At 34.8% G+C, this 17,586-nt stretch overlaps 1 protein-coding gene across 1 annotated transcript in view; it reads left to right on the top strand.

Annotated features, from left to right (window-relative positions):
- Nucleotides 1-17,586, top strand: part of LOC132950620 (Krueppel-like factor 4) — a 98,187-nt gene that overhangs the window by 60,114 nt on the left and 20,487 nt on the right. The window contains exon 4 of the mRNA XM_061022141.1: nucleotides 16,483-17,056. Within this exon, the coding sequence (XP_060878124.1) occupies nucleotides 16,483-17,056 (574 nt within the window). The remainder of the gene's footprint in view (nucleotides 1-16,482; nucleotides 17,057-17,586) is intronic.

Below are 17,586 nucleotides of genomic sequence, written 5' to 3'. Positions count from 1 at the left end.
CATCGCCGAAGACCTTTACGCCACAATAGCAGTTCGCTACAATATATGTAAATAGTAAATATCGGTTAAAACGCGCAGCAGTCGTGTTCGAATTAAATTGGCAATCGATTGGATTTAAAACAATGTGGCACGCAATAATGGGTTTATATTATATTTATAGCAATTTATTTATTATTATTACAATAGGTATGTTCACGGAACACCTATAAGACATTGTATATAATATATTATATGCGCAACACTTGGCGCATTTTCAAATTTGACATATTATTTTACATTATAAAATTTTTTTATTTCATTACAATCTACTTAGCAAAAAAAAAAAAAAAAATCACCAGCATACGAGTTACGTACGTTACTATTATTATTCGACCATATACAATATTATATATTTCAATACTGATTAATATTATATTATATTAAATAGTAGCACGACTATAAAATATATTGTACTGATCCAGGGAGGTCCACGATGGACTAAAATGCATATTATACAATTTAATACTGTATTTTTATTCCGGGCTTATATTTTACTGTTAAATATTATTATTACAATTTACATTAATAACATACGCGTATATTATCTTAAAATATTTTTATTTTTTTTTTTCAATAACTAAGGAATAAGTAGTGATACAGCTGCACGATATCATATATAATATATATATTATATAATATTAAAGCGGCTTGGCATTATACACACACACACACACATACACACACACACATATACACATAACGATTGGTGGTTTTAAAAGTTACCAGGGTCGCTTGTAAACAGCATTTAAAATGTATTATAATCAAACGTGCGTGTGTTGGGCCAATTGCGAGCTCACAATATACTCGACTACGACGTATATATATATATATATATATATATATATATACACACACACACATGCACATACACACATACATATATTTAATATACACTTTGGCCTGGCCACAACAATATCGTTATACATCGGTCGCGTGATGATGCCGTTTCGCCCGGTTCCAATTTGGGTCTGAATATAAAATATAATAATATTCTTCGGACCATTGCGCGGTGGTTTTCGCTATTAAAAAATATATACTATAGTAGTTCACTTATTATTATATATAAAACATGTATATCATACCTATACGTTATGCATACATATATAATATAATATAATACGGCTATACGCGTGTATAATGTATATATATACCTACTACCTGTTGCGTTTACGCGCGTTTCGAGATCATCGGCACACGCGCGCAGATCGAGCTCGGTGATAATTATATCAACAACCTAATTTTAATGGTCCACGACGATAATAATCGTATACCTAGGTACCTGTATCGCATGACGTGCTGGTCCTACGTCACATACGTATATCATATTATATATACCTACATAGTATTATACGAAATGCCGGTGGACTGCCATGCGCTCTGCTGCAGTATCCGTGTGCCCGCCATATAGGTACGACGTTATTATTATACTTACGACTGTTTGCCGTGTACGGTGTATACCCATAACGCACATACACACACGACACACTGCAGGTGTATATATGCAGAGGTACATCTGACGAATATTTATATCTATCGTGTTATGTGCAGCGTATATTGTAATATGCGCGCGTCCGGGGAACAATGAACTCGCGCGGAGCGTACACACACACGAGCGTGGGCTAGCTCGCTAGGATGAGGAATAATAAATAAAAAAAAAAAATAAAATATGAAATAAAATCGTTTTCGTTCGTGGGTTAGCGCGACTAGAGAACATATTATAGGTACAGTAATAATAACGAAAACAAAATCCCGAAGACACGACAACAATGAGAACACTAAAAAAAAAAAAAAAACAAAAATGGTGCAATAATCGTGTAATTATGTGTGTTGTTGTGCGCCGGGCGGACACACAATGGATGACGCCCCGAATGTCAAAACGCCCGATTGTCTCAAAGTTCCGATCTTCGGATGAATTACGACATTTCCTCTGCAGTGCGTATTATATTATGTTATACATTATTGTTATACATATAGGTAGGTACCGTAATATATTATAATAATATCGTTATTATTGTGCTCTTATATTATTCGGCGAAAATATGATATTATCGTCCGTCTTATTGCTGTGCTGTTTCCGTACCTACCCATATAATATTTATATACGATTAGAATATTATATACCTACGCGGTGTTTAGTTTGATATGGTACCTATGTACAAACCGACAACGTATACCGGGGCCGATGAAAAACCGCATTTACAGAACACGCACACTGTATAATATGATATATAGGTACGTTTTAAATATTAATATTATAATTCTGCAGATCGGACGTTCAAAGCACATTTTGAAATAGGTACGCGACGGATTCATAACAATATAATATTATACCACCTATATGTACAGGATCGCAGGGTGTATATATATAACACATTAACACTACAACAGTAGTCAAAGTATGGACGCATCGATATAATATTATACAGGTAAAATGGTACATTAGTACGACTGTATAAATAATATTATCAACAAGAATTATTGATGATTTTTCTATTTTGTCTAGATTTCAGTATTATAATATTATACTCATTATAATTGTATTTATTATAATAATAATATGTATGATTTACGTTCCTATTTTCAAATGCTCGTGGCACAACGATTTAAAATGACGGTGGTGGGATGTTTCAACAATATCGGTTAATAGATTTTAATTTTAAAACCAGTTTGAGACATGCGTAGTTTCTGAAATTTTAACAAGAAGTTTTTTTTAAATTTTGTTTTTTTTTTTTTTGGCAAGTGGTTTGATGTTTTCGACAAATATGGTTTTCTCAATCAACTGACAATAGTTAATGTATTCGAAATACATTAATTGATCAAATTTAAACACACGTATATATGTATATGTATTTAAAAACTGGTTCCACATGACCACATACGTTATAATTGATTAATAAACTCATCAATTCGTTAAATCGAATTCTAAAAGATAAAATTTACGAATGCCACAACAAAAAGGTTAAAAAAAAAAACAGAATAATTTGAAATCGATGGTTTTTTACAGTTAATTGACATCTCATATTGTATTACTGCAGATACTATATCTTGAATATTAAAATATAATCTGGAAAACGGTTTTTATTGATTCAAAATAAAAAACAAACAATGAATATTCTACAGTTGAATGATAATAATAATAATAATAATAATAATAATAGGTTTATGTTGTTTAACGAAAATCGGTGAAAAAGATTAAAAGTTATATAGGTTGAATATTCGAAAGTATGATAAAAAAAAAAAAATAATAATAATAATAATAGTTGACATTTTTTTGGTAAACAGAGCACCGCTTAAAAACGGCGTTATTTTTGAAATGCAATGATTTATTAACAACCGCCTCGGTGGTCCACCTAATATTGCAATATGTATCTCACTTTTTTTAATTATATGATTCGTATTTTTTTGATGCACATTTCAGGTTTTGTATTTGAAACACATATAAATCGTATAGGCATAATATATTATAAACAATAATAGTTAATCAACCGAAATATTAAAATCCCGTTTGCGCATGGTTTATATTATATAATATATTATTATCATAATAATAGTAAATCATTTTTAAATTACGCATATTATAATAACGAAATACGAAATATTATACGTAGACATTTATATATTACTATTCATTATTATACTGTATATAGGTAGAATATCAGTGCCGTGTAGACCGGAATTTAATATGGGGGGGGGGGAGGAAGGTTCATCATAGATAGAAAAAAATACTTAAAACTTAAAAGTATGTATTGGTATAGTTTTAAATGGTTGTATTTAAATTCACATACTTTTCATGTTGTAAGGGGAGGGGGGTTGAACCCCCCACGTCTCTGCGCTGCATTATAGTTTACTCGCGTCCATAATATATATACTATATAGTATATACCTATCTATTTCATTTCCACATTATATTATAATATTATTGTACTGGAATATATTTTTTTCAACTTCTGGCGAAATCGAATCTCTCATTTCAATCTGTTCTAAAGTTGCGTTATACCTTATAATAATAATAATAATAATATGTAGGTAGTACATAGCTATTTATGTTCTATGCCTATATCGTATACGCGTCGTTCTCCTCACAGCCTGCAATTTATTATCATATTATATCCGAGCACATTGTATGTAGTGTGGTCACGAAACGATGGCGTTCGCGTATTTATAAGTTATAACGGCTCGCGTGGTGTTGCACTAATAATAATATTATGATATGTTGTACCAGGTATAAAACACAATATCGTAGGTATGGGTTCCAATACAATAATATTAGGTATACCTACATAATATTGTGCCCTATACTGCAGTGCAGTCGCGGTGGTCGGCATAAAAACCGCCGGTGCACAATTATGACGGCAATTATTTGCATTTATCTCTGGAAACGCATTTTTCCTTCGTTTTCAAACAGGTTATATCGTTAACATTATTATTATTATAATATTATAGGTATATAGGCACTGCAGACCGCGATTTAATCAAGTCATATTGACTTTTAGCCACGTTTTTCCAGCGCGCGCGAACGCGTGTCGCTTTATGGCTCGGTTGCGCTTTGGCGTATATACAAGGCGGCGCGTATTATATATACACACACACTTACACACACACAATACTATGTATTATTATCTTATTTATATATATATATATAGTATATTATACGTTATAAGGTAGGTACATCCAATTAGTCGTGTGGCTTTTCGCACGGCGGCGTAACACCCGGCCCGGCCGATAAAATCGTTTGCATTTATATATATTTGTGTACAGGCATGCGTACGCAAATGTCGCGCGTCTTTCGCAACCACTTGTCGGCGTGTGTAAGATAAATAAAATAAAAATTCTCTCGCCGCGGCGCGTTCTAAATTACGCCGAGCGCGTTAGTCGTCGGCTCGCGGCCTCTGCGACAGCCCGGGCTTGCATAACGCGCGAGCGGTAATATAATATGCGATATAATAATATATAGGTACCTAGCTATAGGTGTATATATATAGGTACCTATACAGCTATAGGTATATAGGTATCTGTACAGCTATAGGTATATAGGTACCTACCAACTATATACCTGCAGAAGAAGGTCACCTGCAGCGGGCTGCTGTCGTCGTCGTCGTCGTGCCGCAACAGGAAACCATAGATCTATAAAACGGCGACATTCCGTCATTGTCGTCGTCGGCGGTTTTATTAACCCCTTTCTGTCACCGCGAGACGCGGTATATTATTATGTGCCCATTTTTACGAGCAACATACGCGTGCACAATACACAAGTATGATATGTTATAGGTACATCGCACGAGACGTTTTTGGAGCTCCATTATTATTGAAGGTCGAAATAGTGCCCACAATACGACGTATACCTATGTATATCACATGCATCGCACTACGGCGTTAAGACGCCAGAATTCGCGTGTCACAACATGATATAATATTTATGGAGAGCTGTTGTAATTTTTTTATTTTTTTTTTTACAACAGAATTAAATTGGACTCGTGAAAAGTGCATATTTTTTCTTAATTTAGTAGTTATTGACATAGGTAGATTAGGTTATAGCATTGATTAAATGTATATTAATTGATCAATGGTTATAGGCAGGTTGCTACGTCCTGTCGTACAAGGTTTTTATTTTTAAAAAAAATGTGTTTTCAACAAGCCTTATTTTTTTAAAGACGTGATACTTTTACACTACATTAAATTACATGTCTAAATCTGATAGACAAACATATTGAATTTGAACAAAAAATAGTCGTTTTAGACCGTTAACATTTAGTGAATGATAAAATCGACTATCGGCTGATAAGTGATAAAACAATTTCGAGAAAAATAGGACACATTATATTATATAGGATACATTTTTAAAAACAATTTACCTCATTCAATACAAACATAAGAGCTCACACATAAGTGCAGACTTCTTTTATCAAAAAAAAAAAAAAAACAACATATATTATTTAGACTTATTGACGTATGAGAGAAATACAATCTTTTATCATATATTATATATAGGTATAGTATACGATATAATAATAGTATTATTACAACCTAATACAGACTAGTTACATACTTACATACAATTGGTCCAGATATATGTTGATATTAAATGATTGTTCACGTTTTATAAAAGTTAATAAGAAATTAACAATTATTCTTAGAGTGCCCAGCAATTAACAACAAAACCTTGTATTTCAATAATACTAAGTAGAAAAAATGTCTACCTGCCACTCATGTCCGATTTAATTAAAAAAGAGATTTAATTTATTAATTTATGTAAATTGTAGCTAAAACTGTGTTCTCCAGAGTCAGGACATAATATTATTCAAATAATATGTAATATTATATAATATTGTATTGTAATAATACAGTCGCTCGCGCCATTTTATTGGTGAGAATATAAATGATAAATTAAGGATGAATATTATTGACTGGAAAACAACACTTTTTGTATACGGTTAGTTTTTTAGAGAGGGTAAAAAAAATATTACTTACATCATATTATTTTAGGTACGGTGCGCGCGTTCTTTTGTACAAATGTTTTTTTTCGTGTTCGTTTTCGTATTTCCATAGGATTTATTTTCATCTTTAAGATGTTAAATATTATTGACGTAAAACTTGTTTCAATCTTACCGCAGTCTCGGTGGATAAATCACTACCCATTTCGGATCGTGATAACGCCATATCAGGTACATTAATCGTGCAATATTGACAAGATATGACAACTTACATTTGATAATATAGTCGAATACTTAACAAGGAAATTACACCGCCAGTGCTTGAAATCAAAATCAAGATTTTAATTTAAATTTCATTTATTGATATTTGTGTTTTTTTTAATTTTAAAAATATATTGGTTTTATAATATTTTTATGATTTTTATTAGATTTTGAACAACATTTTTCGATTTAAAATATACATTTTACATTTTTACAATTTTAATTTTGATTTCTATTTTCTAACCGTGAGAACGTGTTGTCGTTCAGCCCTAAGAAAACGAAATATTAGTAATTTTTTTATTACCTACATATAAATAATATTAAAAGCCTATTAGCTATTAATTGTTGAATTTCAAATTTAAATCATATTTTTCAAATTTGAAATCGTTTTGTATATATTATGAAAAATATAAAACGATTTTTATTTCGATAAAATTTACCGATTTCAATATAAATTTTGAATATCATTAAAAAATATATTTGATTTTGATATAAATTTTGATTTTCAAAGATTTTTATCGGTATTTAAAATTGATTTTGTAATCGATTTCAAGCCCTGAATTACACCCACAGGTCGTTTGCCACTATAATATTTTGCCTAGGCTACGGCGATCTCGACAAGTTCCTCGGGTGGATTTTTTAACATTATTATTAGTTTAGCCGTAAACCAGATGGCCTTTTTAAGCGGATATTATTCTGAAGTAGCTGCGCGGTGGTCCTAATATTAAAACGCGACGTACACGTTTTTGTACGGTAATAATTCTTTATCCACTAATAAATAGCGTACATACATTATGAATCATTACTCAATATATTAGAAGTAATCTAAAAAGGCCTCGAGTTACGGGAAAAATGTAAGTAAATTTATATAACACTAAAACCTGTAGGTATTAATATCATGCTGATGGATCGACTGTACCCGGAGGATGTGCAGGGGATATTCCGATCGTTCGTTTTTTAATATATTTTTATTTTACCCATGTGCGTACCTGTGCCGCGGTCGAATGTTGTCCGTGAAATGACCAAATACCTGCGCATCATAATCTATTTATACCAATGCGAAACATTCGTAATCAGCTGGCAGCCGCAGTGTTGTGTGTTACATATTATAATATAATAAATATTGTAATTAAAATAGCGTCCGGTTCGTTTATAATAATAATAATTAACATTGAGCGCTTTTCGTCGTATAAAATATATTATGTACCTATCTATATGATACGACGTCGACGTATGGGATGATGTAATTTGTCAATAATCAAAGTCAAAAAAGTGGAACGCCTCGGGGGGTGACAGACGTCGGACAGATATCGCGAGTGTGTGTGTGTGTGTGTGTTTAAAGGCACTCATATAATGACATGTTTTGTATTTGGATTGCTTAAAGATGCGCCTCGTAAACAATATATACATAGGTACATATGTATTATGTGTACGCTCAAAGCAGAATTTCTCTCTACGGTGATTCGTGCGCATCATATTATTATATATAGTAATAATATACAATAATATTATTATCATTGTGTGCAATGTATGTGACTATTTAAATTCGATTTGAAAACGGAAACACCGAACGGAAAACTGATTCCAAAAACGGACGTCGTTATTTATTTTTATTTTACTTTTTTTTTAATTTTAATTTTATTCATTCTCCACTCAAGGCCTATACGAACAGCAGTGTATAATATATCTATTCGTGCGCAATATACATGATTGTTAAACGACTGGCTGAGCGGAGTTAATAACAGGAAATTAGGTAATCCGACGACTCCGACACGCGGACCGGTTTCGATGCCTATAAGAAACAAATTTATAGACACATTGCAAATAACAGTATTATAACGTATATACAGTCGATTACAGGTTTTTTTTTCATTCTCTTAAAAAAAACTCGCTAAAAGGACCAACGTTTTTTGGTCCGATGATTTATCGTTGTCAAAACACCTCGGGTGCACGTTATTCGGTAGATATCGCGCGGGACACCGAGTTAAAATGCACCGACGAAAAAAAAAAAAAATCCCCAAAAAACAATTAGCGCAACGTCAAATGCGAATAAAAATTACCTGATCCCCACGCCGTGTTTTTTTGCGCGTAAAACCAATACGGTTTCATTCGTGTTACCTCGATTCGTGTGCGACGTATACCGCGAATATTCGTCATTTTATACACTCACATACAGTCATGCCGAGTGTTTTTTTCTTCCTAATCGCGGAGTCCAATTCGTGCGTTGCAGTTTATACAATATATAATATTATTATCCTCCGTGAGTCAACCTTTTGAGGCGTACCTTTTAATACTTTTTCATCAACCTCGACAGAGACATTACCATAATTACTGTTGTTGTGAGTTTCATATTATAATATGCTTCGTCGATCGTACGATGTGTCACTCATCTGATACATCCGATCTGCAGTGAGTGGTCGCGTGCAGCATCGTAAATGGTGTTTAGCCGTTTAATAATATATTGGTAATGTTCCGATTATCAATTTTTTATGGTTTCCTCATTGTGCCGTATAATTTTCTCGTACAAGCAAATATCAAAAATGTGTCTGATGTCTTATTGAATAGGTTACGTCATTAAACAAAATTAAATGTTGCGAAATGAGTTGGCTAAATAATAGATGAAAACCGTACTGAAAATCGTTCCTATACTACAACAGCTCTATTATAACGTTATAAGTTGAGCTCAAAAGTTGTAGGATTTGCGTGTTTTTCCGTATGCTATTCATTTTCGGAGCAGATGAGATGCTATAACAATTGTCAAACTTCGCGTATCGTAAATTTGTCCGCGCTCTGTACAATAGAGTGATATAAATTTAGATGTTTAAATTTTATTTTTATATTTTATACATTTGTCTATGGTAATCAATACATAATTTGTATATTGTATTTTTTCATTAATATATTAAAAGATAATATATCTTGTAGCACTTTTGTCCTCTCCCCCCAGCGACGTGTCCGTGCGAGGTGCCGAGCGGTCGGTCGGTAATATGAATATTCTGGTCTGGACGTTACAGATCGCGCTCGACAAGTTTATGGTCCGCTGCTATCTGATAAACTTTGTTTTTGTTCGTCGACAATTATGGTTTATGCGCATACACCGTTTACGTTTTTGTCTGCGCATGTTTGTCGTACATATACGCAATGTCGGATGTCTTACGATATTGTTTCGACGACGTTCCAACACACACACACACACACACACACACACACACACACACACACACACTCCGGACCCACACGGGTACACGCGTATTATATACACATATATATACATGTATGCATGTTATAAGGAGTTGTGCAATAAGGACGCGTATATCAATGTGCGAGTGAATTACACGTGTTCGAGTTTAGCCGGGGCACATATAGTATTATAACATATATTATATTATAATATATATTATATGTACAGTCTCATATAGGCGTCGTACACGTCCGGAAAGTGTTCGGCACACGGCTCGACTGTAGCGGCGGCGGTGGCGGTGTTGCGCATATATACGACTCGTGTAATCGCGCCGTCGTCGTGTGCCGGAGGGATGCTGTGGCGGCGGCGGCGACGGCGGACAAGGAAGAGACGAGAAGAAAAAAAATTACATACATCGAACGACAAGCTGTGTATAACAATAATATAATATATAATATTATATACCTATGGGTATTATACAGTACTACGTGCGCGTGCGTGAGAGTTCGCAGTGCTATAGTAGTACATTATGTATACATTGAAGCGTGCGAGTAACACACACACACACACACACACACACACACACACACACAATGTTATGTGCTTGTGCCGTATAGACATGTCGAAGATATTGTTCCGACAATTAAGCTTCATTATAATAAGACACGGAACGACTTCGATTTCCTGCGCGTGTACTACGCATATATATTATTATATATATATATATACGTATACCTTACCTATATATATATTTATTATATACATGATATACCCGCAGCACACGTGTATGAGCGTACAATATATATAGCGACTAGCAAACATAATATAATATACGAATATTATTATGGTCGGACGAAAACTGCGAAATGTTCGGTTGACGTCGTCCGTTTTTGTGCACTCGCGTGATACCTATATGGGCGTAATATAAATAATATTATAATATCATCGATACGCGTAGGTATACCGAATATACGGTAAAATATTATGAGCGATATGGTGACAGTATACGTGCATTGCCGGACTGCACTCCTTGCATGCACATAAACCAAAGTGTTCGAATATTGCACTCTGGTTGAAAAAAGGTAGGTGCCATATAGTATATGAACTGCGCTCGGTCCGATCATTCTGTGTAGATAGGACTTATTATACATTCATGATATTGTATGATTGACAGTTGAACGTGTGCGTCATCCCTAGTATTACACGAAAAAATACGCGCGTAACTTGAAAACAAACGCAAATCAACTTATTGTTTTCTCAAATTATACATCAGTTAACGATATTATTACAATAAAAACAATACACTTTACAGCATATAACAGATATTGAAACACAACGAATCGTTCTCCCGACCGCGCACGGTCGACTGATATTATGTTTTGTCGGCAAATAGGTGTCATGTGACACTATAGTGTAATATTCGAACGTTGCGCCTTTTTCCGTCCCGAGCAAGTGTGCAATTCGACAAAAATAAATGCGATTCGACCTTACCCCGTGGTATTATTGTATGATATTATAATAACGATGCATTGCGGTCACCCGCTGCTGCAACAGCTATTTAATATATATACTTACACCTGAATAATACAATTATATATAGACATCACACTTTTATCGGCCGCGCGCGTTATGATATATATTAAAAGCTCGCGACGGCGCGATTTATGCGCGTTTTCGAAACCGTCGTCCACAGGTGTCTATATATGCCTATACATTTGTATTATTGTGGAACGCGCTCGACTCGGCGGGGGACGACGACGAAATTATATATAATATAAAAAACTATATGGATATACGTATATTACTGCCCATTTCATATGGTTTATAAGCACTCGACATATCGATTATAATATACGTTTTGTGTGTGTGTGTGTGTGTGTTTTTTGCGCAACAACACGCGCGCACACCACCGCTCCGCCGCCGTGCGCTGGGTGCAGACCTCGGGAAATGTGGTGCAAAGTGAATGGGTCAACCGCATTATAATAATATATAATAATACAATGGCGAGCACACACACATACACATGTACTGTGTGTGTATACACGTCAAGTTCGAGGCTATACGCATTAACGACTCTCCTCGGCCGGCCGTTCTCTATACTATAATATACCCGAGACACTTCATTAAAACGCCATCAATCAGACGCGGGCGCGTGGTGGACTCTGATAATATTATAGCAGTGGCTGCCATAGCCCCGTATCGCATGCGTGTGCTCGGAGACCTCTGCGGAGGTTGCGTTTTGCGTTTTGCCGGCACGCAGTCGTAACGAAAACGCGCATATTTTTGTCTTGCACAACACTAGCTGCCTCGTGCCTACCTATCACTATACCTACTGTAACAGTGGTAAACGTATTGTGTGCAAACGTTATATTATTATTATTATTATTATTATACATCAGGAGGTGGTGTACACGGCGCGAAGAAAAATGAGAATAAATAAACGCGACTTTGCCGCGCGCGATATCAGTATATATATATATATAGATGCTGCAGGGCGCGTAACACCGTGGTCACCCCCTGTAGTTATTCAAAATGTGATTTTTGGAATTTTCACGATGAAGACAATGTTTTAAAATTCTTGAGATTTTTTGAACTACTATAAAGGAGCGGAGATATAAACTCCTGTTTTTCTACTGTAAATTATTTAGTGGACAATATTTCTGACGTATAACAATCCAAATTCGTAGTGCAACTGGTTTTTGAGTTATGTGACTCTGTGCACTAATGATAGGTCCGTGACATTTGGTTTGCAAGAGAATACAACGGTGATGCGAACATTTTATACAAGATCCGATATTACAATGTCTACTTAAAAATGTTAGGTGAATCCCCGTGTGTGAGGATTATTGTCCTTAGTACGAACATTTCAACATCTCAGAAACTTGTACTCGTTCGTTGTTTAAGGTAAAAATCAGTTGGAGCGTGCTTGGTGAATCGCCCCGCGTATATTACACAAGACTTGTAAGTGCATGTTATATTTTTGTTGTGTCCGTCGAATTATTTAAACACGGGACACGCGCAACGATTCCGAAGGAAAAACGAGTTATCGCCGTCCACTAAATTATCTTGTACAGTGCGCGATAGTGTCTTGAAGATGATGCGGTAGGTAATATCACCGAGAGAACGGTAATATATTATACTTACCGCATTATAATATACCAACAACCGTCGCGAAATATGTTTGCTCGCACCCCTGCACGCATTATACATGTATATATATATACGTGTGTGTGTATGTGTTTTCAAATAGAACTATTGTTCGTCGACGCATTTATATACACGTTGTGGGCATTGTACGATTACCGCAGCAGTGTGCGTCGTAGGAAAATTATTACGCTAGATAAATTATGTTCCGTGCCAAGTTCTTGTTATATTATTTCATATATACCAACGCCGTCGTACAGACATTGGAACGTACCTATTTCTCAGCGGGGCCGATAGATTTATCGACTAGGACAAGTACACACGAGCGTATCTCATATAATATAATATATATTATTGTATTATGTTATATTATGCGCGCGGTACAAGATAATATGTTTATTCTTAATCAAACAGAATTATATTATTAACTCTCTTATACCTACCTGTAGCCGTGTGTGCTATGTATATATATATAGCAGCAGCGAGCACAAAGTAAAGCAAACACAATAAATAAAAAAACACAACGTTTATGTAATTATACCTATACACTGATAATGACGAAAGATAATATCGTAATAAGTGCGCGATGTATAGCATATATATATATATATATATATAGGTATTGTAATAATGTGTATAATATATTATTGTTATTATTATTATATCGTTTTACACATTTTATTATAGTCGTGTATTACTTACGTCCGTTTGTATTACAAACGTTACAAATTACAATATAATAATAATATATTCATTCGGATTTTCCGACGATTTCGACGACAAATTGTGATTTCCATATCTGAATAATATAGCTGAATGCCTGAATAGGTATAATGAATGACTACTATTATTGCCGATATGCATAATATGATATTATATACTGCACCCTTACGCTTTGTATACAATACCTATACTCATAATATATACGACGCGTCTTCTTCTCGCAATATTCCAAGTTTAGTTAAGAATTAATATTAATATGTTATATACTAGCTGAGTATACTAGACGCATTCGATTCGATAGATTAATATAATACGTAACCAAATAGTCATCACACATGATGTTTCGTCGATCGATATAGTGATCGGTAAAAGCTAATAATAGCCTATGATGATCAGGTGAAATGGTCGCGATAGTTATAGTTTAACATATTATTATAATATATCTAATGTTGCAGTGTTAGTACTTAATATTATGTTATACGAAATAATTGTTTTTCGCAGAGCTGACGTCATACGCGCATGAGTTTCCGTCGCCACGTCCATTTGAGTGTGGGTGTCTTGCATAGTTCGAGTGATGCCCAAACAAATTATTACATTATCGTTATAATATACATCCGAAAACACAACGCAGTTCGTGTTATAATTATTTCACAATGCTGAGCGGAAATTCTTGCATAACACTGCAGCAGCAGTGGCAGACCAGATGGTCTGGGCATATTATATTACATATTATATAGCTGGATACATTATATGCTATTATGATTTGCCTAATTACACCGATTCGCGGTAGTAATATTTTATAATAACGACGTCTGCAGCAGTATACGACGATTAGGAAAAACGGAGAGAGTGCTGCAGGCGAGCAACTTGGTCAGCTATTTAAAAGTGTTTGTATAATACGATCTCTCGATGTATGCTGCAGCATGATATATATGTACGTGCGCAATAGAGGCGAACAATTATTATTGTGACGACAAATCAAACCAAACCGTGCGATGATCTCGTGTCGGTGAATATAATATTATAAAATATATTGGAACAAACACATAATAATTATTACATTCGCACGCCGTATACGCAATGATGGGCATATACATATTGCCACACACGTCAATAGTTCAGAATAATAACGGTAAGACGGCGACCACGCACACGGGTGAGACGTAATAATCTCAATGTAAAATATAATAATATACGGATTTATTGGCGCAAACGAAAATCAAACTTTTTCAATCTGGCGGAAACGACGCATGCCTGGAAAACTTTGCAGTGTATAATAATATCATACATTAATATATTATAATATTATTGCGATAAGTCTGAACGCGTATTTATTATACCATGTGTAAGAATAATATAATATAATATATATAATGAAAATTATATACCCTGGCCGTGTTATACTGCAGCAGTCCACGTCCACGCGTGATTAATAGAAAGGAAAAAAAATGAAATAAAAAAGATTTGAAATATAATACGCGCGCGTATATACCCTCAATGCTAGATTGCCGAAATACCGCGTCGTATTTACGACCATGTGTCTCGGTTTTCCTGCCGTTGCCATAAACATATCCGGAGCCCATTAAGACACAGCCCACGCTCGCCACGATCCGGTCGTAGTAGTCGTCATCAGGTGTGTGTGTGTGTGTGTGTGTGTGTGTGTGTGTATACATAGATATTGGAGACCTATGCGTTGCCAAAAACCATTTCCGTGTTTTTCTATTTTAACACGTACGGCGCGTACCTTTATATGTATTATTATAATATACGTTCGGTTTCAGTTTATATCGCCACATAGACCTATAAAATCCGAACGTAACGAAACCAGTAGATAAACTTGTATATATATATATACGTCATATAGTATATAATACACCTCGAGAGTGGTTATTATTGTGTGAGTGTGTGTGTGTGTGTGTTTATAATATATATATTATATTATGCATATTTAGAATGTGCATATACTGTATATATATTATATACACATAACACACAACATGTATATAATTTACTTATATATATATTGTATATAAATAATAATATATACCTATATTAAACGAAAGACGACGTTTAGTTTGATTATTTGTTCAATGAGTTATTATATTATATTATTATTATTATATTGTATTTTTCGACGGGGAGACTTTAACGCCAGTAACGCCGCTCGGACGTATTATAATAATATATCGTTATTTTTTGTAAACGGATTGGAATATCATATGGTTAATGGCCAATAACAATCTAAAAAGTTTTATTATTATTATTAGGCGATTTTTATCTTGACATTAATACTATACATACCTGCCTGTGTCCTATACTCATTATAGGTATATATTTTGTATTATATAGTTATGTACCGCTTTATTAAACACTTACTATAACATAAAACTAAATATAGCTCCGGGTATAATAATATATAAGGAACGCATTTAATAACGTTATACGTTTCCAAACATTTATTATTGTTTATTGTTAAACGAGCGCGTTACCTATAGACTTAAAATGTAGGATCATCATTATCTGCCGACTGATTTCAAAACTTTTACGGTTATATATTATAGATATTATTTATAGGTATATATATCATATAATGTTATTGGATATTCTGTATAGCTATTAACATAAACAATTATATAAAATACGTTTATACCGACGTATTATTCGTGGAAATTTTTCTAATAATAATAATTTCTATTATTTTAGACACCCGACTTCGATTCGATGCTGCAAGGACTGATGGTAGAAGACCAACACGTCATCAAGTCCAGAAATGAGCCGGTCTTGTGCGACTTCTTCGAGACGACCATGCCGGGTGCGCGGAACGTGCAGGACTCGATCCTTCAGAACGGCCATCACCCTGACGAATCTCAAGAGCCCCCGTGGTTCGAGATGAATGAGGTGGTGGACCCGCAAATGTTCTCCACGCTCGACGACCAATCGCTGCAGGTGACCCACGTCAAAGTGGAAGCACCGGAAGCCAACAGTCCCGAGTACCAGTCGGTGGCCAGCCCGGGGCTGTACACGCCGTCTTATCTGCATGTGCACTATCACCACCACGATCACCATCACCAACAGCATCACCACCACCACGGTTACTTCCCACGCGTGGCACCCATGACGCCACCCATTTCCGAACCGGGTTCGCCCGGTAAACGGCGGACGCCACCGCCACCGTATCCCACACCCCGCTGCAACGCCATCCAAAGATCGATGAAGTTCAACAGACGAAACAACCCAGACTTGGAAAGGAGACGGACTCATCATTGCAATTTTGGCGGTAAGTACATATACCAGCTGCAGATAGATAAATATTGTACTGTATATTGGTACCGTATATCTATGACGTAGCCAGACTTTTTTTTCTTGAGGGAGAAAGTCGTTTATTTTCAAAGAATTTTTGGTTTTTAGTTTTAACCAATTTACAGTTTATAACCACTCTGGCCCAACAGTTACCACAAACCTGAACAAAGGTATATTAAAACACGAACTATGTACAAAAAAAAAATAATTTTACAAATTAATAATCTTACTAGAGTTCATAGTAGAACTTGAGAATGATATACAGCCATAGCGCAGATTGTATAGGAGAGCTGAGTACGAAATAGTTCCAAGGGACATAATAACCATATAAACTTATATAAACGCTAAAAAAACGCAGCAAATAATAACTGTCCCACAATTTCCCCCCGCCTGGCTACGGCATCGATACTTATATAAATATAATCTTATACCTATGCGTAATCGCGTATAAGCTTACATGGTCGACGGTCGTGTGTGGACCTATGGGAAAAGTTTATTATGACCGAT

Source organism: Metopolophium dirhodum, chromosome 8 (assembly GCF_019925205.1).
Source record: "Metopolophium dirhodum isolate CAU chromosome 8, ASM1992520v1, whole genome shotgun sequence".
In the NCBI taxonomy this organism is placed as follows: domain Eukaryota; kingdom Metazoa; phylum Arthropoda; class Insecta; order Hemiptera; family Aphididae; genus Metopolophium; species Metopolophium dirhodum.
This window is presented reverse-complemented; position numbering and strand designations above follow the sequence as displayed.